This window comes from Pan paniscus, chromosome 19 (assembly GCF_029289425.2).
Source record: "Pan paniscus chromosome 19, NHGRI_mPanPan1-v2.0_pri, whole genome shotgun sequence".
In the NCBI taxonomy this organism is placed as follows: Eukaryota; Metazoa; Chordata; class Mammalia; order Primates; family Hominidae; genus Pan; species Pan paniscus.
Window position 1 is genome coordinate 55,820,533 of NC_073268.2, and position 24,018 is coordinate 55,844,550.

At 41.5% G+C, this 24,018-nt stretch overlaps 1 protein-coding gene and 1 pseudogene across 1 annotated transcript; both read right to left on the reverse strand.

Moving 5' to 3' along the window:
* Positions 1-69: 69 nt before the first annotated feature.
* Positions 70-22,236, reverse strand: LOC134729513 (ubiquitin carboxyl-terminal hydrolase 6-like; annotated as a pseudogene).
* On the reverse strand, positions 12,763-15,843 carry LOC129394389 (protein FAM106C). Its single transcript, XM_055101237.2, has one exon. It carries the CDS (start codon positions 15,692-15,694, stop codon positions 15,185-15,187), a length of 510 nt encoding a protein of 169 aa, XP_054957212.1. The 5' UTR covers positions 15,695-15,843; the 3' UTR covers positions 12,763-15,184.
* Positions 22,237-24,018: the final 1,782 nt, after the last annotated feature.

A 24,018-nucleotide genomic window follows, 5' to 3' on the forward strand; every position in this document is an offset into this window, starting at 1 on the left:
CTGTAAGTCAGAAAGAAATTATTCAAGTAGGAGAATTAAAACAGGATCACAGAGAGGGAGGCTGAAGAATTTGACTTTCTGTGTTTACTTGTATGAGGAAAAACAGTACATAGAGGCATCCACAGTATTTAATTTGTTTGGATAATAGTTACAGATAAATAGGTACGCCCCATATACAATTACCAATACTTTTTATACAGTTCATATTTCAGTACATCAACACTATTTTATTTACACTCTATTTATGCACATTAACATCTTTCTAAAGTCAGTGCATTGTCAACAAGTTTTATACAGTCATTTACAAGGTGAATGTGGTTAATAGTTAATTTAATAAATTTTCCGCTAGTTCATGAATTAAAAAAATTAATTACAACCAGTATAACAAACACAGATCAAACAACATTAGTAGTTTGTGCTACCTGCTTAAATAAAACATCTGTAAAGAAATTATTTAAAATCTTCCACTTTTTAATGGGACATGTCCAGGTAGGAAAGGACAGATTTTATATACTGAAAATCTTGAAACTATAAAGTATGCATTTTGTCTGACTTTATTACATTAGATAATTTAGGCCACTCCTACCTATTTGCAATTATATTTTTTCTGAAAAGGATTTCAATTTAGGTAGCCATTTAAGATAACCTTTCCAAATGCTCTGAGAACTAGATATTAATAGTTACTGGCCTCAGATATCAGAACACAAATGTTTAGTTACACTGGTAATTACTACCTATGAGGAAGAAAGTGTAGTGGAATCTGACAATTAATGAGAATCAACTTGCAGGGTCTAAATGAATCAACAAAGACCAAAAATAAGGTGAAACATTTCCTTCAAGTATATATTAAAAAACTACACGAAAAAAATTCTACCTGAAATAAATAATATTTATACTTTTGTCCCAGTCTTGAATAATTAGAGGAAAAAATGAAGTAAACAAAGAAACATAACTTTCAATGACTACTGTAAAATTTTTTTAAAAAGACTAATATCAAAATAAAAAAATTAGTGGACATGCAAACAAAGCAAAACTAAAGTTGACTTCCTAAAACCACCAATTTCATTAAATATACTTATGAACTCCTAATGTCTGGGATGTGTTTTGTTTGTAATTTATAGCCCTTAGAGCCATCAAATACACACAAGCAAGTTCATTTGCATGTGTTCTCTCTTTTTTAAAGTGCAAAATAAACACGGAAAAGAACAACCACTAATTGTGAAACGTGACCTAGCTCCGATGCCGCTTACCTTCCCAGAAGCTCTTGTTGCAACATGTGCATGTGACGATGGTGCAAATATTGGCAACTGCTCCCCTTCCCTCAGCATGGGCGGGGCCGGGGGTGCAGAATACATTTCTGAGGATACTTGAAGTATCCTAACTGTAAGATGCCTCCACTGGGAGGGCCATGGTAGCTGGATTTCCCAGGATGTTTTTCTTTCTACTGGGTCTCCCTCTGGGTGGAAGGCACATAGCTCTTAAGAGAGCCTCCCTTTCAGACTGACCACTCTATGCCCCTGCCACCAATGACTGGTTGTATCTCAAACATAAACACAACGGCAAAAACAAAAAGCAAGAAAGACAAAGAAAGGGTATGGAAACTTTAAAAAATAAATGGAAAAATCCTCGCCCATGCCGTAAGAATCATTTGCACACCTTCATGATCTTGCTTTCTCCATCTTGTCAACAGAATGGAATAAAACTTCAGGAAAAAGGAGGTAGCATATCATGTCATCCCTAGACAACATTACAATTTTTTGTTTTTTACTTTGACTCCAAGGAAATCTTTAATATTTGTTATGATTATTGATAAACTCTATACTCACTACATATTTGTTCATATCTGGACAAGCACAATTGAATTCTTATTTGGTCCCAGGTGGCTGGTGCCAAACCTTTTGTTTACAGGCTAATGGTGGGATCTGCCTGAAAGTTCTCTATCAGACAACTTGCATGAGACTTCAAAATAAAATTACTACTACTCTTAAAGTTAACTATTTTAATTAGAATTTGTATTCTAACAGGATAAAATAACTACATTTAGCTTGCCTCTCAGTGACACTTTTGCCAAGTATCAGCTACAAGGAGTCATCTCCCTCCCCACCAAGCTGTCTAGCAGCCAGAGTGGTAGCTTTGCTGTAACACACAGTACTTTTTGTAATCACACTCAAAGTCTTCATCCATACTGCTTGTGTCTGCCATCTTTTTGCCATCAATCTTTGGCAGAAATTGTGCATAGTCTATCCTCTGCTGCTCATAGAAAAGAATGTAGGCAGAGTCGGTGTCAATTTCATCAGGGTGACGTTCCTGAAAGGGCAAGAAAAACCTTTAACAAAAAGCCATCACTATTATGGCTCTAAATCCTTGCCAGGAAAGGGAAGACCAACCCTCTGTAATTACTAAACCTGATTGCTTCCAATAAGCTCACTAGTTTGGCTGTCTCACACCTGCCCCTTTAAAATGAGCCCCATTATTTCCAATGTTTGCTTTGGAGAAAATATTTTGACCATAGACAAGTCAAAACAGAATGACCTAAAACCCCATCAAATTCTATTTATTTATTTTGTATTTATTTATTTTTTTGAGATGGAGTCTTGCTCTGTCACCAGGCTGGTGTGCACTGGCACAATCTCAGCTCACTGCAACCTCTGCCTCCTGGGTTCAAGTGATTCTCCTGCCTCAGCCTCCTGAGTAGCTGGGACTACAGGCATGTGCCACCACGCCTGGCTAATTTTTTTGTATTTTTAGTAGAGACGGGCTTTCACCATATTAGCCAGGATGGTCTCGATCTCCTGACTTCATCATCTGCCCACCTTGGCCTCCCAAAGTGCTGGGATTACAGGCGTGAGCCACTGCACTTGGTCCAACCCCATCAAATTCTAACAGTCTAGAAGATAGGAGTTTTTTGCATTAACTAACTCCTTTTTTTTTTTTTTTTTTTTTTTTTGAGACAGAGTCTTGCTTTGTTGCCCAGGCTGGAGTGCAATGGTGCAGTCTTGGCTCACTGCAACCTCCACCTCCCAGGTTCAAGCCATTCTCCTGCCTCAGCCTCCTGAGTAGCTGGGATTACAGGCATGTGCCAACATGCCCAACTAATTTTTGTATTTTTAGCAGAGATGGGGTTTCACCATGTTGGCCAGTCTGGTCTTGAACTCCTGACATCAAGTGATCCACCTCCTAAGCCTGCGTCAGCCTCCCAAAGTGCTGGGATTACAGGCATGAGCCACTGCGCCCGGTCAACTAACTCTTTATTTTTCCTCACTACTCATGTTTTCATTCCCTACTCTGCATATCACTTTTGTTTCTTTAATACTGAGAGCATCTATATATTGATTCTAACAGAAATATCTATTTCCTATTCAAGAGATAGTCCATTATTTCAACAAATGTTCCCCAGTTCTGTTGATATTCTGTTTCTAACTTTCATTCAAAGATTGAGAATGTTTACCTCACAGATGCTGCCATTGTAGCAGTACCATTTGCAGTTTGGGTTTTTGGCATAAGTGACGTAATGGCCCCCACTCAGAATTCCTGAATGGCACTGTAAGAGATAAGAGAGTGGATGTATGTTAGTAGTTAACTGTACTATGGCCAGGGTATAGCACTAGGATCTGAGCAGGAGAACAGTGATCATGTAAATGATCAGTAGGTGAGAAAATATTTTAGAACCCTCTAACTTTCTCTAAAACCAAAATAAGCAAAAAGCAAAATACAAAAGTCATAAGCTCCAAGTCTTGTGTGGATAAACAATCATTTTATAATGTAATTACTATTATTATTATTATTTTGAGACAGGGGCTTGCTCTATCACCCAGGCTGGGGTGCAGTCGAGTGATCACAACTCTCTAAAGACTTGGCCTCCTGGCCTCAGGTGATCCTTCTGCCTCAGCCTTCCAAGTAGCTGGGACCACAGGCAATGCCACCATACCTTGCTCCATTTTAAAATTATTTGTAGGGATGGGGCCCAGGCTGGTCTCAAACTCCTGGGCTCAAGCGATCCTTCTGCTTCAGCCTTCTAAAGTGCTGGGATTACAGGTGTGAGCCACCACACCTGGGCAGGCCCAGATTTCTATGCTAACTTTCTCTATCACTAAGCTCAATGCTAGGAAATAAGCAGGACCTGAAAAATACTTGCTGATGAATACATGAAGACAAGTGAACAAAACACAGACCACTCTCCGAAAACCATACAATAAACCACTTACTGAAATTGCATATAGATTATAAATAGGCTTAATATGAGTGTCTTCTCTTTGGTCATCAGTGCTGTCTTCTTCACTGTGGTTTCCAAGCTGACCATTGCTGTAGCCATTGCCATATGCTTCATGCTCATAAAGGAATCCATTGGCCAAAGCTACCTCGTGGTCCTGAGGAGTGACCAGCTCTGGTTGGCTGCCCCGCCCCCCGCATATGCCCTCGGCTCAAGGTGTCAGCCAGCTCACAGATCTGCCCAGCCCCATTCTCTTTGCTGGCATCCAAGTTCTTCTTACTACTTGACAGTTTATTTTTGCTGCCAATCTGGGGCAGCCGGAGCCTCCCTTTGCTCCTCCCCAAAGTCTGTGGGCTGCTATTAGGGCTGCTGTTTTTGCTGGAGGGACAGCTGGTTCCACTTTTTCTTGATGAAGAAGGAGAACCTGTGAACAGGACAGAAGAAAAGATTCACAAATCCAAATGCCACAAAGTAAGCCAGCCCCAAATGCTAACTCTGAGGTTAGCTTCACAAATGTACACACAAAGGTAAAGACAGGGGAGTCGTGACTGGCTACCCTTTAGTTCCTATTATGTAGCAGGTAAGTTACATTTTTGTCTTCTTCAATGCCGAGTCCCTATAAGCAACAATGTCCTAAAAATGTAAAGTAGGTTATAGGGACTCAGAAAATAGCAGAAAGATGATTTATGTCAGATTCAGTTGAAAAAAATCTAATTATTAAGAGTAAGGAGTTTTCCAAATACATATTCCTCTCCTTTGTAAAATTAGACAAAAAATGCGACCACCATTTACTGAGTACTTCCTATTGTTAGGCATGGTACTGGGAATTTCTTGCTGTCCATTGTTACCTCTATGTCTCACAAAAATCCTGTAAGGCTTTAAACTTTTTGGTTATAGCCTCTTACCCCTACCCCCTTTTATACCTTTAAAAATTATTGAGAACCTTTAGAACTTTTATGTGAATTTTATCTATCAATATTTCCTGTATTAGAAACTAAAACTGAGGCATGAAAAAGTACAATACATTAGCACAGATCTTCACTGTCAAAGTGACGATATTATTCCACGTCATGTTGTCTCTTACACCATTGTACATCTGTGAGAGAATAAAAGTGAAAAGGCACATATTGTCTTAGTATTTTTATGAAAATAGTTTTGGGCCAGGCACAGTGGCTCACACCTGTAATCCCAGCAGTTTAGGAGGCCGAAGCAGGAGGTTCACTTGGGTGCAGGAGTTCGAGCCCAGCCTGGGAAACACGGCGAAGCACCATCTCTACAAAAAATACAAAAATTAGCTAGGTGCAGTGGTGCGTGCCTGTAGTCCCAGCTACTCAGGAGGCTGAGGTGGGAGGATTGATTGACCCCAGGAGGTCGAGGCTGCAATGAGCTGTGATCTGTGTTGCACCACTGCACTCCAGCCTGGGTGACAGAGTGAGAACCTGTCTCAAAAAAATAAAAAATAAAATAAATAAATAAATAAAGAGTTTTGATCCTCTAGACCCCCTGAAAGATAGGGAACCTCAGAACTTTCACTATAAGGAGACAAGACAGCAGCTACCATTCCTGTTTACCATACATCAGGCACTGTGTGAAGTGCTTTACTCTCCATGTGTCAAACTCTCAACTCTGTAAACCTGGCATTATCTCCATTTTACAGATGAGAAAATAGATTCAGGGAGGCTGAATCTCTTGATAAAACTTACATAGCTCAAATACAGATAGGTCTGATTCCAGATAGGTTCCTTCCACCCAACCAACCTGATGTTCCAGAACAGAAGACAGAGAAACATATGTAGCCTACAGGAGTCCCAAGAAAGCAACTGCATAAGGCCCCCAGGCCTCACCTTTTGGGCTGCTGCTGATGTTAGCGCTGAGTGAGGATGGGCTTTTGCTCAGGAGCATGTCCTCTTCCCCAGCCAAACTCTGCACATCCACTTTCTTCACCTCTCTTGCCAGAATCCTGGGCTTGGAGAGCTCATCCCCGTGGGGTGTGAGTGGTTGATGCTGGCAGAGAGCCGGGTCTCGTGGTACCAAAAAAGCACTCGGATCAAAACTTTCCCAAGGAAATTTGATAACTTTCTGTGATTTTATCCACTGATCATTTACAAACTGAAATTGCTTAAGGTGAATAATCTGGAGAAGTAAAGGTAGAAAATATCGCATTAAAGTGTTCTGAAGATACAAAATTTACATGGAAAAAACAAGTCAAATACATGTGAATGTTTGGGAATATATAACAGAACATTTACTCTTCATTATTTTTTAAAGACTTCAAAAATATGGTTTGCTAAAGGCCTCTACACAGGCCCCAGTGCACTGGTGTGCTTGTGCACACACTCAACTCAGCAGCGTGGCACAGCCACGTGACTGCGCAGTGGGTACTGCCTCCAGGCTCAGTTGCTCTTCTAGAGTCCACAAAGGGCTAGCCTGAGCTTCCACTCTCCACAGAGCCAGAAGTTCACCCTCTCCTGAAGTTCAAATTCACCACGTTGTACCCCTTGTGGCAGTTCTCACATCACACTGAATTGCAGTTACTGGGCTACATGACCGCTCTGCTTGTTTTATTTGATGATTATATGAAAATATATACTTGTTAAAATTCATCAAACTGGATATTAAAAATTTATGCTTTTAATTGTATGTTAATTGTACCTCAATTTTTTAAAAAATGTCTCCCCCTTGGCCAGGCATGGTGGCTCACACCTGTAATCCCCACACTTTGGGAGGCCGAGGTAGGTGGATCACGAGGTCAGGAGATCGACACCATCCTGGCTAACACAGTGAATCCTCGTCTCTACTAAAAAAAACAAATAAAAAACACACAAAAAATTAGTCAGGCATGGTGGTAGGCGCCTGTAGTCCCAGCTACTCGGGAGGCTAAGGCAGGAGAATGGTGTGAACCTGGGAGGTGGGGCTTGCAGTGAACTGAGATCTTGCCACTGTACTCTAGCCTGGGCGACAGAGCAAGATTCCATCTCAAAAAAAAAAAAAAAAGGTCTCCCCCTCCTCCCCCCCCACCTTGTCCCCAAGCCTGCCCCTTCCCTCTAGTTCTTATCTGTGGAGCTAGCTGACAACCAGTGTTATTAATTTCTTGTGCATCATTCCCTGGGAAGCTGTTCTGGTCTAAGAAAAACCTACATTCAGCTTCACAGAGTAGTGTGACAGAGACATGATTAGAATAAGAAAATACGGCTGGGCATGGTGGCTCATGCCTGTAATTCCAGCACTTTGGGAGGCCAAGGTGGGTGGATCACCTGAGGTCAGGAATTCGACACCAGCCTGGCCAACATGGTGAAACCCCATCTCTACTAAAAGTACAAAAATTAGCCAGGTGGTAGTGGTGCATGCCTGTAATCTCAGCTACTCAGGAGACTGAGGCAAGAGAATCACTTGAGCCCAAGAGGTGGATGTTGTGGTGAGCTGAGATTACAACACTGCACTACAGCCTGGGTGACACAGTGAGACCCTGTCTCCAAAAAAAAAAAAAAAAAGAAAAAAGAAAGAAAATACATATAAATATCTGATTAAAATAGGCCAGTACCTTACAGTTACACTGATCTTAATGAATAGGAAGATTTGTCACTTCAAACTCTCCTGACAAACAAAAGGACAGTCTCCTAATCCATGAAGGGAGAAGGCAGAAGTAAATTAAATCTAAAAGAACACACAGGCCCTAGTGCACTGGTGTGCTTGTGCACACACTCAACTCAGCAGCGTGCCACAGCCACATGACTATGTGCAGTGGGTGTTGGGGGCTCCGGGCTCAGTTGCTCTTCTAGAGTCCACAAAGGGCTAGCCTGAGCTTCCTCTCTCCACAGAGCCAGAAGTTCACCCTCTCCTGAAGTTCAAATTCACCACGTTGTACCCCTTGTGGCAGTTCTCACATCACACTGAATTGCAGTTACTGGTCTACATGATTGATCTCTTCTTCTAGGTTGTAAGCTCTTTAGGAAAAGGAACTACCAAATATTTGTAGAAAGATTCATCTCTGTATTCAACATAAAAACCTTGTACAGAAAGTGTTTTAAACACTGCTGCAGGAAAAGTCTTATTCTCAAAAATAACAAAACCTCCTGTTTGTTCATGTCTTCTTTCTTTTATGCTAGATTCCTGCTCTCTCAGAGGCAGGACTGTAACATACCAGGAAGGGTGGAAGCCTCCAGAGATCCAGCTTCTTTGTTGCTAAGCAGTGGGTCTTACACTTGGAACAGTAGTACATCTCATCTTCCCCTAGCTCTTCCTCACTGGGGAAAGCACGGAGACGGCTGTCCAGGATGATGGGCTCGACTTGCGCTCGCCGACTCTGCTCCACACTCTCATGCTCATCTACAACCTGTAGGTAGAGGGAACAGGAGGAAAGGGGTGTGTGGGAAGGCATTTAAACTGGTGATCTAGCTATGCATCAACCTCTCGGTCACTCACCCTTATTTTACTCTATATAAGGAAAAAGAAAATATAACTGGCTGGGTATGGTGGCTCAGGCCTGTAATCCCAGCACTTTAGGAGGCTGAGGTGGGGGGAATTGCTTGAGTCCAGGAGTTCGAAACCAGCCTGGCCAACAGAGTGAGACCCTGTCTATGTGAAAGAAAAACCTAAAAATTAGCTGGGCGTTGTGGCGCATGTCTCTAGTCCCAGCTACTCAGGAGGATTGCTTGAGCCTGGGAGTAGAGGTTGCAGTGAGCTGTGATTACGCCAGTGCACTGCAGCCCAGATGACAGAGAGAGACCTTGTCTCAAAAAAAAAAAAAAAAAAGGGAAAAGAAAACACAACCCAAACTAGAGTCTGAGCAAATACAGCACCTACACATTTATTCACAAATGTTACATTGTAACATTCTGGATAAAATTTCTATTTATATGATCATAGCTTTTCTTGAAAAATTTTTGAATGCTTCAAAATGACAAAAAGAACTGCATTTATTTAACAACTTTGGAATCCTATAAGGGATTACATGTGAGCTGGCCCTCAAGCCAGGGGTGGTGATAGTAAGCCATTTATCTTTAATCAGAAAGCCAAAGCATTATTAGTATGCTGCAGAGTTTACAGAGGCTAGGAGAAATAACATGAAACACAGAAACCAGAGCTGGATGAAATAAGGGCACAGAAAAGCTCACCATGAGAAGACAACACAGTAGAGCATGAAACACCACAGGGTACAACTCATTTACATCTGATCCCATGTAACACAGAGTTATCAGAATACCAAGTCTATACTTATCTGTCTCCTCCCTCATGGGGCCTTTTTATCTGAGATGGCAACAAAAGGAAGAACAAGCTCAAGAGTGTGCTGCTTTTGTTGAGAAAGCCCCTAATACCCACCCAAACCTTTGGGGTCCTGTTAATCAGCATGTTAGGCTGTGGAGCAAGAAGGAGTTAAGTGTAAGAAAGGAGAGAGAGCAAAGAATGGGCGGGGTGCAGGGATATGTGTTGGGGGTGGTGTAGAATGAAGAAGGAGGAGAGAAGGAAGGATCTAGAGTGCAGCAGAAAAGAAAGAATTTTTCCCTCTCCATGCCTGGCTGCTACCTGACAAACAATCAAGAACCATAGAGCTGGGATCCTTCTGTTTGTCCCTCTAATGTATGGGAAGGTGGGTGAAGCATCAGGGTTATGAATGCTACCATAAGACTTCACACAGTTTATATTTGTGTCCCAAAGCAGAGCCCGGACCACAAGGCCCATACTGACTGCCTCTCTGTGGCAAACGTCACATATGTCCATCACCCACCCTATTTATTGCTCCTCACCCTTCCAGAGGTGAACTTCCTCCATGAATTTCCCTTCCTGAAACTCACGATGGGAACCTTAGGCTGCCTGGAATACAAATTGGCACAGCTCAAGACATGCAGCTTAGCATGGGTTTTCAGGCGAGACTTTTTCCCTATGTGAGAGTCACGAGGCTGTCAAATGCTGTTATAAACAAGCAAGGTTGGGTTTGATCATGCAGTTAAGGTTCTAGCACTGCATAATTATCCAGGCTAAAGAGCTCATTTAAAAAGGGGAACTTAGAGGAAAATTCTTTTTTTAGAAAAGGAAATCTGGCTTGGACTTGGGTTATAGACTTCTTTTTTGAGTACAAATTCTGTAGTAACAAGATATTAACTGTCATCATCTTTTGAAATGGTCACTCAAGGAAAAAACTGATGTGCTTCAAAAGGAAACATGCTGTATCATAGTTGTTGGAATGAGTAGAAAAAGGGGTGTATCATATACGATAGTGTTTCCTTTCTCATAGCCAGTTAAATATTATCTCTATTATCTCTACCAGGAATACTTTATGGCAAACCACAAATTAGAGTAAGCTAGTAAAGAATGTTGAATTTTATTGACTATATTTTCTGTGGAACACAGGCTACAGTGCTAGATGAAGACAGGGAGGAAAGAAGGCTGATAAAAAACATATTTGTGGACTGTACTGACAATAATTTCTATTTATCAGTAAAATTTCCCAAAGTGATAAAGATTCCCTTTACCTCTTGGGATCTATGCTTAGATCCTCTACTATTGTTTAAACAGTCTATGAATTACTTATAGGCACCCTCTTCTTTTTCAGAGTTGCTTTAAAGCTCATCTTAACACAAAACACAGGAAATGAAGTAATAGTCTTCATATAAGACTATTAAAAAAAAAAGAGAAAGGCCTAAGAATTTGTCTAGTTTAATTTTCTTTTTTTCTTTTTTTTTTTTTTTTTTGAGACAGGGTCTTGCTTTGTTACCCAGGCTGGAGTGCAGTGGCGAGATCACAGCTCACTGCAGCCTTGATCTCTTGGGCTCAAGCAATCCTCCAACCTCAGCCTCCCAAGCAGCTGGGACTATAGGTGCACAACACCACACCTGGCTAATTTGTGCATTTTTTGTAAAGACAGGGTGACATCATATTGCCCAGGCTGGCATCTAGTTTAATTTTCTACTGAGGAATCTGAGGTCCAAACAGGAGAGAAATGTAAAGGATAAGAGTGAGTGTCCCTGTATTTTTTTCTGATTACTAGGTATAATATTCATGTGGAAATTTTGGAAAGCAGAGAAAAATGTAAAAAGGCAGGGAATCCTTTTATATTCTTAATACAAAGGCAACCACTGTCAAAATTTTGGCAGATTTTCTTCTGTCCTTTTTCCTAAATAGTATTTTTTTCAATATTGAAGGTATTCTTTCCAGTATATGCAACTTTATGTCTTGTTTTTAAAAAAATGTTCACATATCATAAGCATGTTCCCATAAATGTTAGCAAAAACTCCTGGTAATCATTTTCAACAACTGCATTATAGTTTATCCAATGAATACCCCATGCTTTATTTAACCATTCCTCTAATGTGAGACAAATATAAGTTGTTAATAACTTTTTACTCTCCTAAAAAATGCTATGATGATATTTGCCTGCAAATTATGGAGTAATTACAGAGTATTCTCCCCTCAGATAAATTCCTAAAAGGGAAATCACTGGAATAAAAAATATAAAGCATATGGACAATAATCCAAATTTAAAAAGATGTATATAAATAGAGTGTAAATAAAATAGTGTTGATGTACTGAAATATGAACTGTATAAAAAGTATTGGTAATTGTATATGGGGTGTACCTGTTTATCTGTAACTGTTATCCAAACAAATTAAATACTGTGGATGCCTCTATGTGCTGTTTTTCCTCATACAAGTAAACAAAGAATGTCAGATTCTTCAGCCTCCCTCTCTGTGATCCTGTTTTAATTCTCCTACTTGAATAATTTCTTTCTGACTTACAGAGGGGATGCTTCATCTCTGAGGTTGGAAACTCTGTAGAGCAGGATTCCCCAACTCCTGGGCTACAGACCAGTACCGTCCATGGCCTGTTAGGAACCGGGCTGCACAGCAGCAGGTGAGCGGTGAGCTGTATTTATAGCCGCTCCCCCTTGCTCCCATTACCACCTGAGCTCTGCCTCCTGTTAGATCAGCAGCGGCATGCCATTCTCGCAGGAGAATGAACCCTGTTGTGAACTGCGCATGCTAGCAATCTAGGTTGTGCCCTCCTTATGAGAATCTAATGCCTGATGATCTGAGGTGGAACAGTTTGATCCTGAAACCATTCCCCCCAGCCCCCCAGTCCGTGGAAAATTGTCTTCCACAACACCAGTCCCTGGTGCCAAAAAGGTTGGCAACCACTGATGTAGAACAAGATCCCTACAGTGGGTACTACCCTACAGAGGTACTACTACAGGGGGGAGAACAAGATCCCTCCAGTGATCAGGTGACTTTAAACATGGCTCACATCCCTTTTAGAAAGTTATGGCAGGGAAGCAAGTAGAGAGCAGGTGGTAAACTGAGGATTGGTGCCTACATCGGTACCTACACTGGGTCCTACAGTCACTTTTGTGCAGATCAGGAGATGAGGTGAAGAGAAGGGAAGCTTCTCATTTGCATAATGCCTTGAAATGACCCGAGGTTTCTAGGGGGCACCGAGAAACCACAGATGTCCCTTGTTGTCTGTCTGGGAGATCCAAGGGGACAGGTGGCAGTGTTGAGAAGAGATGAAGGTGACAGCTGTAGGTCCTTCACCCTCAGCTTCTATTTGTCCACCTATAAAATTAAAATACCGAACACTCAGGCTTGTAAGAATTAAATGAAGGACACAAATGCCTGGCACAGTTGCTTGGTAAGTGCTCAATCCAATGATACTCAATCCTATTTTACAAAAAGGGTTTTTTTTGTTTGTTTTGTTGTTTGTTTTTTTACCTCCTTGCTATACTGATGCTAAAAGAGTTTAATAGTCCTCTGGTCACATTTTCCAAAAGCAAGAATACACATTAAAAATGTATAAAATGGGCCAGGCCCAGTGGCTTATTCCTGTAATCCCAGCACTTTGGAAGGCCAAGGCAGGCAGATCACCTAAGGTTGAGAGTTCCAGACCAGCCTGACCAACATGGAGAAACCCCGTCTCTACTAAAAATACAAAATAGCCAGGTGTGGTGGTGCATGCCTGTAAACCCAGCTACTTGGGAGGCTGAGGCAGGAGAATTGCTTGAACCCGGGAGGCAGAGGTTGCACTGAGCCGAGATCACACCATTGCACTGCAGCCTGGGCAACAAGAGCGAAACTCTGTCTCAAAAAAAAAAAAAAAAAAAAAGTATAAAATGAAACATGTTGAATCAGCAGCAGTGGCAGCTTGTTTAAGGAAAGGAACAAACAAAATTAATACAGAAAGTCAAAAAATGAAGCACAACTCTTTTAAGTGCCAGTCTGTTTTTAGGTTTCTTTTTCTTTTTTTTTTTTTTTTAATAGAGACAGGGTCTCTGTTGCCCAGGCCGGAATGCAGTGAGGTAATCACAGCTCACTGCAGCCTCGACCTCCCAGGCTCAAGCAATCCTCCCACCTCAGCCTCCCCAGTAGCTGGGACCACAGATGTGCACCATCACACCCAGCTAATTTTTGTATTTTTTGTAGAGATGGGGTTTTACCATGTTGCCCAGGCTGGTCTTGAACTCCTCAGCTCAAGCTATCTGCCCACCTCAGCTTCCTAAAGTGCAGTGATTACAAGTGTGAGCTGCCATGGCTGGCCAAGGCTGTCTTTTAAAAAGCTAAAAATGTGTTGGTTCAAGACCAGTCTGAACAATATGGCGAGACCTCATTTCTACTAAAAAGAAAAAAAAAAAAAAATCAGCTGGGTGTGGTGGCCCATGCTTGTAGTCACCCCAGCTACTCGAAAGGCTGAAGTGGGAGGATCGCTTGAAACCAGAAGGTTGAGGTTGCAGTGAGCCTTGATTGTGCCACTGCACTCCGGCCTGGGTGACAGTGAGATCTTGTCTCAAAAAGCCTCGGAAGGAGTGGCCTAGGGAGATGAGCAAGCATTTTGTTTGTAGTTTCTGAATGGCCCTGTGCATTGAGAGAGGTCTTCGGCCTCCCAGCCTCTCTGGCTGAAGGTGGCGATTCTGCATGGAGTCTCTCCACCACTTGGTGGCATTGCTCACAGTGACTTCTTACTTCTAAACACCATTGAATTGGAGCAAGTAGATGATTTGCCACATTTTTCCCAGCTAGTTTGGAGGCTGAATATAGAATTTTACTGGGGCACACCAGAATGTGTACGTTGGGGAGCAGCGATCCCCGTTTTCCTTGATAATGTGCCGACAGCTTCCTTAGTATTGAAATCACAAAGTCAGAAATGCACACACCTCTATGATGAGAGATCCATACAGGAGAGAGCAACAAAAAGAGGCCTTTTAAGTTTGCCAGACTTCCTGACCAGTGGGAAGCAAGAGAGTAGGTAAGTGTGCAACAGGCACAAACCCAGGCCTATAAGAACCTAGTTGGGAACAGAATGTAAGAGAATGGGGAGCGATGGGGACTCTAGTGTGTTCTGGGCACGTGCCCATCTAAAGTCTCCATGTGACTGTTGCCCTGCAGGAATGTGGGCCCCAGTGTTCACCAAACCTTTTTGTTTGTTTGTTTTTTTCCCATGAAGAGAAGCCAGAAACCCAGATATTGATACAAAGTAACCAGTTTAGAAGTGTTGGTAGTTTTTTTAATTTTGAACATTGTGCTGCCCAAAGAAGGTATCTGCAAGCCAGGTACAAACCAGCAGTTCATGCCCTCTGGTGAGCAGAAATGTCGGAGGTCGAATTCTAGTTCTGCTGTTGCAACAGCTGTAAACGAAAGTCTTCAGATTTCCAATGCCCAATGGAAATGCCACTTTATCTCCAAAGGTTATTAAAAGGAATAGTTCATGTATGTAAGTAGGCACAGAGCTTGCCACCTATTAGGTACTCAAAAGCATTCTTCCTTCACTTAAGGAAACAATACAGGCATAATGCAACAATAATGTTACGATCAAGTTCATTATCAGGAGGCATACATCCAAACAATAGGGGAGTGAGCACCTACCACGTACAGAGCTCTCTGCTAGGTTCTCTGGGGGCAGCAGTTCCCAACCTGGCAATTCATCGGCATCGTCGGAATCAGCCAGCAGCTTGTTGGATATGCTGAGTCCAGAGTCCCGCCCATATTACACCTAACGTTCTGTGCCTATTACACCCAGATTTATGAGATCCTCCTCTCCCATGCAGTCAAAGAATCTGCATTCTAATAAGTTCCTCAGAGGAAGCTCTTTTGCAGCCAGTTTGCACTGGTCTGTGGGTTGGTCATTTATGGAAACCACTGCTCCAGGGAATGAATCATGATTTCCAGTCTCATTAGGGAAAGATGATATGCATATGCACACATGTAAAGAGGAGTGACAGTAATTAGCCAAAAGCTCTGTGGACATAATTGCCTCTGATGAAGTGCTGACTGATGACATCAGACAGTAGGCTACTGACAGTGTACCCCGGGGAAAGCTAAATGCAAAAGAGAAGCGAACTGCCTCATGAAGTGAGATCAGGATTACAGGGTCAGAAGTGTGGAGAGGGTGATTCAGATGGACAAAGGAGCAGAGGCAGGATTCAAGTGATGTGTTTTGGAGGCAGTGCAGCCTGTTTGTGCTGAGTGGAAGGTGCACGAGGAACATAGTAGACGGTAACATGAAGGCAGGAGCTGTGAAGGCCTTTGAAGGTCAGGCCAGTTGTAATAAAACTATTTCACATTGTCAGGTATCTTGCGATGGTTGCCAAACATTTTTGTATGGTTTGCATAAATACATATCTATTTTATTTATGTATTTATTTACGTATTTATTTTATGTATTTATTTATTTTTTGAGACGGAGGTTCGCTCTTGTTGCCCAGGCTGGAGTGCAATGGAGCAATCCCAGCTCACTACAACCTCCGCCTCTCAGGTTCAAGCAATTCTCCTGCCTCAGCCTCCTGAGTAGCTGGGATTACAGGCATGAGCCACCACGCCTAGCTAATTCTGTATTTTTAGTGGAGATGGGGTTTCTCCATGTTGGTCAGGCTGGTCTTGAACTCCCAGCCTCAGGTGATCCACCCATCTCGGCCTCCCAAAGTGCTGGGATTACAGGCGTGAGTCACTGCACCCAGCCTATTTTAGTTTTCTTTGACATGGAGTTTCACTCTTGTCGCCCAGGCTGCAGTGAAGTAGCACTATCTCGGCTCACTGAAACCTCCACCTCCTGGATTCAAGTGATTCTCCTGCCTCAGCCTGCCAAGTAGTTGGGATTACAGGGTCCCTTGAAGCCCAGGACAAATGGCCCTGCTGTGGCCTTGCCCCAACGCACCCCCCCACTTCCTCTGGGTCAGCCCCAACTCGTAGTCCAGTCCTCCCAGTTCCTCTGCTTCTCTGAGTATAACTTGAGCTGACGTGTGGTGCATTCCACCTACCTGACTTACATCAAGCTGTCAATGGCAATCAAGCGTAATGAGAGCATGGCCAAAGGTCTGCAGAGGGCTCTGCTGCAGCAGCAGCCAGAGGATGACAGCAAGTGCTTCCCCCGGCCCCAGGACCTGATCCGGCTTTATGACATCATCTTACAGCTGACCCTTGAGGACCAGGAAGGCAAGGGCCTGTCGTTTTCCTTTGCCTGTGTCAGACACAAAATGACTTAACTTTGTATCATGGAAGGGCTGTGACAAGCAGGACCTGTTAGTAGCCGGGAAAAGACAAAGGTCTTACACCAGTTCCACAGGCTGTGAGCCCCTACCTCTCAGACATGCTGATCTGCAGAGAATAGTGACCCCAGATCATCACTGAGCACTTCACCTGTGTAAGATGCTCCCAGGTGCCATAGAGCATCTGAGACCTGAATCCATGCCATCTCGGCCCCCAGGGAGTTTGTCAGTCAGTAGGACTGTGAGACACACACAGTCAAGGCATCTGAGTAGATGCTAAGCAAAATAAAAGCTCAGCGCTGGAACAGATCCCTTCCAGCTAAGATGGGCCAAGAAGTCTCTGAAGGCGGGTGAGCTATGAGTTGAGTTGTAAAGGGCAAATCTGTTTCCAAGATGAGAGGGGAATGGAGGTGACAGCAGGTGTGGCTGCTGCCAGGTCACTTCACAGGCTTTTCCCCATTGTATTGACCTCGGGCTTTTTTTTTCTCACCATTGTCTGCTCTTACAAGGTCTTCTGTGAAAAATTCAACCTAAGATCTACTCTTCATGAATTTTCTTGTTGCATCTGTTGTACAGAATCTGGTGGAATTGCTCCAGCTTCCTGGTTTAGAGGAAGACAAAGCCTTCCAGAAAGAGATGGGCCTCAAGATTCTGGTGTTCAAAGCTTACAGGTAACGTCCCATGGGATGGGCAGAGTTTTCCTCTGCCTCCCAGGTTCTGTAAGCATTGGGAGCATGACCCAGCCCACAGCAGATGGGATCATTGGCCTTGAGTGTATGGTTACCTTGCCTGTGATCAGAGGAAGGTCAGCCCAGCACGTTCAAGGGGAGTTTCTAAAGGCTGTGGTCAGTAGTGGCCAGTGATGATGACTGCCCTTTGGCCAGGTTGGAGGAGTGGAGCACACACGTTAAACTTGGCTTCCTCGCTGGGTGTGGTAGCTCACGCTTGTAATCCCAGCACTTTGGGAGGCAAAGGCAGGATTAAAAACTTAAATCTAAAATGAAAACATATTAAAACCTTGGACGATAACCTAGGAAATACCATTGCGGACATAGGACCTGGAAATGATCTTCATGACAAAGATGCCAAAAGTAGTTGCAAGAAAAACAAAAATTGGCAAATGGGACCTAATTAAACTAAAGAGCTTCTTTACGGCAAAAGAAACTATCAACAGAGTAAACAGCTCACAGAAAGGGAGAAAATATTTGCAACCTAGCCATCTGACAAAGGTCTAATATCCAGCATCTGCAAGGAACTTAAATTTACAAGAAAAAAAACAAACAACCCCATCAAAAGTGGGCAAAGGACATGAACAGATACTTTTCAAAAGAAGACATAACGTGGCCAACAAGGCTATGAAAAAAATGCTCAAACTCACTAATCATTAGAGAAATGCAAATCAAAACCACAGTGAGACGCCATCTCACACCAGTCAGAATGACTATTATTAAAAGGTCAAAAACTAACAGAAGCTGGCAAGGTTGTGGAGAAAAGGGGACGTTTATGCACTTCTGGTGGGAATTTAAACTTGTTTAGTCATTGCGGAAAGCAGTTTGGCGATTTCTCAAAGAACTTAGAATTGCCATTTGACCCAGCAGTCCCATTGCTTTCCCCATTGCTTTTCTTAAGTGGAGTTGTTGAAGGTTGGATGGTTGTGGGTGTGCTGCATTATTTCTTAGCTCTCTATTCTGTTCCATTGGTATATGTGTCTGCTGTTGTAACAGTACCATGCTATTTCTGTTACTGCAGGTTTGTAGTATAGTTTGAAGTCAGCTACCAAACTACCAATGACATTCTTCACAGAATTAGGATAAACTATTTTAAAATTTATATCGAACCCCAAAACAGCTGGAATAGCTAAGGCAATTCTAGCTTACTTTTATAAGAATATAGTGTATAATACATAGAATATACAGCATATATATTAATCAACTTTGTTATGGGTAAGGTTTCTGGTCAACAGTAGTTAATCAGGTCAGTCAGCAGTTACATTACAGGGAAGTCAAAATTTAGGCAAATTTTCGGCTGTGTGGGGTTCAGCCCCTCTAACTTCCACATTGTTCAAAGGTCAAGAGTACTGAAAGGGGAAAAAAAACTAAAATGAGCCATGTGTGATTCAACTGGAATTAGAATCACCAGGAAGAACTCATGGTTTTCAGTATATTCTAATGTAGAAATATCGATGAATATAAGCATGTATGTTTGTATATTTATCCATCTAGCTGTATTTTTCTGCTCTGTTCACTGAGGAAGCCTATGAGCAATGACAACTCCAATAGCCATACGTATCTACCACAATTACTGCCCAGATATTGGTTTCTAATTACCATCCCCTAAAGAAAGTCAGGGCTTCTGGAAAAAAATGAAAATGGCTGATTCAAGGGCTGGGGCAGAGAAAATACAAAGTATGGTTGAAACAGCTTATGCCTGAAAGTAAGGAAGTATTCAAAGAACAATAAGGACAGTTCAAAAAGACATGAACTCAGCTTGAAATGGCTACCACTGGTCAAAGCGGAGGGAACCTGAACAGCAAAACAATAAATTTTCCCTTCTCCCCTATTTGTTGGTTGGTTTTGTTTTGTTTTACTTATCCACGTAGAAGGAATGAAAGATGAAGACAATCATGATTTGGCAACCACCATAATAATAATTGACCCAACAAAAATAATCAATGAAATGCTAAATCTAGTGGGTGAGATGTTGAGAGTAACCAGATATTTACAGAGCCTCAAACTATGTTCACATAAGACATTGGTGAAAAACAAAGGGTAGATAGTCACTTTATCACGGACAGACCTGGCAGATTCTCAACCAAAGTCAACATTGGCCAGTAATGGAGCCAAGTAACAGCATATGCCTCCAGATATGCTGCATTGGGAAGAACTCAGCCTCACTTGTGTGACCTTCCTGCCTGAATGGTATAACCTGAACTGAATCATGAAGAAACATCCTATGAACCCAAACTGAGAGAAAATCCACAAAAAACTGACCCATACTCTTCAAACACATAAATGCCATGAAAATCAAGGAAAGACTCAGCAATCATCCTGGACTAAAAGAGACTAAAAAGACAGAATAATTTGACACAGATCGACCTCCTCCAAAGGTCAGCAACCTCAAACATCAAAGGTAGATAGGCCCACAGAGATGAGAAAGAATCAACGTAAAAATGCTGAAACCTCTCAACATCATGGATTATGAAAGTCAACATCATGGATTGTAAAATCACCCATCTTAAATTATTTGGCTATAAAAAATATTATTGAGACAACTGAAAAAAGTAAAATAAGGTTTATGGATGAGATATTAACAGTAAAACATTTTTAATTTCCTGATTTTGATAGTTATACTATAATTATGCAAGATAATGCCTTGTTTTTAGGAGACACACATAAAATTATTTAGAAGTAAAGAGGCATCATACCTGCAACTTATAAACCATTCAGAAAAAGTCTATATTATGCACCCACATTTATATTTACCTAGAAAGAGAAGAGGAAAAGGGGGAGAAAGGATAAAGCAAATACAGTAAAATGTTCACATTTGGGGAATAGTATCCAAGAATGTTTTGTAGTTTTCTTACTATTTTTCTATAAGTCTAAAATTGTCAAAATAAAACATTTCTAAAAAGAAAAAAATTGTTAAAAAATTGTCAAATTATAACCTATTAAATGAAATAAACCACAAGTAAATATCAAATCAAGTAAATGAATAAATTGAGTTTGATGAAGAACAGAGATATCTACATAGTCTCAAATTACCTCCCCACAAAATATTAATACTAATTAATTACAAGGTGAAAAAGTAACATTACAGAGGAGAAAGCTAGCAGACACCACTGTTTGTGATCAATGCCAACATCACCAGTAAAAGGGCAAATCAAAATTATAGGTCACTCATGTTCTATGGGGCTAACAGAGCTCTAATTTCTTCCCGGGATGGAGTGCCTGAGGGGTGGGGCAGGCTGCCACCTAGGCCTTTCAAGCTTCTCAGCCAGTTCAGCCTGTGGGCCTTTGGACAGCCCAAACTGAATGGGAACTGAAGGGATCCCCAACACAGCACAGCTGGTCTACCAAAAAGTAGCCAGAATCATTCTTTAAGCAGGTCCCTTATCCCATTTCTCCTGACTGGAGGAGACCTCCCAACTGGGGTCTCCAGCCACCTCCTACAGGCACTTTCGAGCCAGCAATAGGTCAGTACCCTGCTGGGCTGGAGCTTCCAGAGGAAGTGGCAGGCAGCCATCTTTGCTGTTTCACAGACTTCACTGATGATACCTCCAGCTATGGGAAAAACCGAGGCAACTAGGGTATAGTGCGAACCCCCAGCAAACTGCAGCAGCCCTGCAGAAGAGTGGCCAGACTGTTAAAAGAAAAACAAGCAGGAAACAACAACAATAACAATTTAAAAAGCCACAAAAACCCCATCCTCAAGGTCAAAGTTTAAGATAGACCCACAGAGATGAGAAATAACCCCAAAATCCTGAGGACTCAAAAAGCCAGAGTATCCCTGCAACACCTCTCCAGCAAGGGCTCAGAACTGGGTTGAGCCTGAGATGGCTGAAATGACAGAGTAGGCTTCAGAATGTGAATAACAGTGAACTTTAATGACCTAAAGGAGCATCTTGTAACCCAATGCAAAGAAACTAAGAATCATGACAAAACAATACAGGAGCGGACAGCCAAAATAGCCGGTCTAGAGAAAAACATAACTCACCTGTTAGAGCTGAAAAACACCCTACAAGAACTTCACAATGAAATCACAATTATTAACAGCAGAATAGGCCAAGAAAAGAATCTCAGAGCTTGAAGACAATCTTTCTGAAATAAGACAGGCAGACAAGAATAGAGATAAAAGAATGAAAAGGAACGAACGATACCATCAAAAAATATGGGATTACATAAAGAGAACGAATCTATGATGGATTGGGGTACCTGAAAAAGACAAGGAGAATGGAACCAAGTTGGAAAACATACTTCAGCATAGGATTCAAGAGAACTAACTTCCCCAAGTTAGTTCTAGCAAGACAGGCCAACACTCAAATTCAAGAAATCCAGAGAACTCCAGTGAGATACTCCACGAGGAGATCATCCCCGAGACACATGATCATCAGATTCTCCAAACTCTAAATGAAAGAAAAAATGTTAAGGGCAGTCAGACAGAAAGGCCAGGTCACCTACAAAGGGAACCCCATCAGATGAACAGCCGACCTCTCACTGGAAACCCTACAAGTCAGAAGATACTGGGAACCAATATTCAACATTCTTAAAGAAAAGAATTTCCAACCCAGAATTTCACATCTGGCCAAACCAAGCTTCATAAGCAAAGGATAAATAAGATGCTTTTCAGACAAGCAAATGCTGAGGGAACTTGTTACTACCAGACCTGTCTTGCAAGAGCTCCTGAAGGAAGCAGTAAATATGAAAAGGAAAAACCATTACCAGGCACCAGAAAAACACACTAAAGTACAAAGAACAGTGACACTGTGAAGCAACCACATGAACAAGTTAGCAAAATAACCAGCTAGCATCATGATGATGAGATCAAATCCACATATAATACTACTAACCTTAAATCTCAATGTGTTCTCCAATGAAAGACACAGAATGGCAAGCTAGATAAAGAACCAAGACCCATCAGTATGCTGTATTCAAGAGACCCATCTCACACACAAAGAAACACATAGGCTAAAAATAAAGGGATGGAGGAAAATTTACCAAGCAAACAGAAAGCAGAAAAAAACAGAGCTTGCAATCCTAGTTTCTAACAAAACAGACTTTAAATTAACAAAGATCAAAAAAGACAAAGAAGAGCACTACCTGTTGGTAAAGGGTTCAATTCAACCAGAAGAGCTAACTATCCTAAATATATATGTACCCTATACAAGAGCACCCAGGTTCATAAAGCAAGTTATTGGAGACCTTCAAAGAGACTTAGACTCCCACACAATAATAGTGGGAGACTTTAACACCACAATGACAATATTAGACACATCATGGAGACAGAAAATTAACAAAGATATTCAGGACCTGAACTCAGCTGTGGCTCAAGTAGACATGATAGATATCTACAGAACTCTCCAACAAAAAACAAGCGAATATACATTGTTCTCATAGCCACATGACACTTACCCTAAAACTAATCATAAATTAGGAAGAAAAACACTCCTCAGCAAATGAAAAATAACTGAAATCATAACAAAGAGTCTCTCAGACCACAGCATAATCAAATTAGATCTCAAGATTAAGAAATTCACTTAAAACCACACAACTATATGGAAATTGAACAATCTGCTCCTGAATGACTTTGGGGTAAATAATAAAATTATGGCAGAGATCAAGAAGTGTTTTAAAACTAATTAGAACAATGAGACAACATAACAGAATCTCCAGGACTCAGCTAAAGCAGTGTTAAGAGGAAAATTTATAGCACTAAATGCCCACATCAAAAAGAGAGAAAGATCTCAAGTTAACAACCTAATATTACAACTAAAAGGACTAGAGAACCAAGAGGAAACAAACTCCCAAGCTAGCAGAAGACAAGAAATAACCAAGATCAGAGCTGAACTGAAATAGACACACAAAAAAACCTTCAAAAAAATCAATGAATCCAGGAGGTTTTTTTAAATTTACTTTTTATTTCAATAGGTTTTTAAGGAACAGGTGGTGTTTGGTTATATAAATAAGTTCTTTAGTGGTGATTTTTGAGATTTTGGTGCATCCCTCACCCGAGCAGTGTACACTGTACTCAATGTGTAGTCTTTTATTTCTCACTCCCTTCCCACCATTTCCCCTGAGTCCCCAAAGTCCACTGTATCATTCTTATGCCTTTACATTCTCATAGCTTAGTTCCCACATATGAGAACATATGATGTTTGGTTTTCCATTCTTGAGCTACTTCACTTAGAAGAATGGTCTCCAATTCCATCCAGGTTGCTGCAATTAGAAGAATGGTCTCCAATTCCATCCAGTTTGCTCCTTTTTATGGCTGAGTAGTATTGCATGGGGTGTGTGTGTACATATCACATTTTCTTTATCCACTCATTGATTGATGGGCATTTGGGCTGGTTCCATATTTTCACAATTATGAATTTTGCTGCTATAAACGTGTGTACAAGTATCTTTTTTGTATAATGACTTCTTTTCCTCTGGGTAGATACTGAGGAATGGGGTTGTTGGATCAAATGGTAGATCTACTTTTAGTTCTTTAAGCAATCTCCACACCGTTTTCCATAGTGGTTGTACTAGTTTACATTAGCATCAACACTATAAAAGTGTTCCCTTTCCACCACATCCATGCCGACATCTATTATTTTTTAATTTTTTTAATATTGCCATTCTTACAG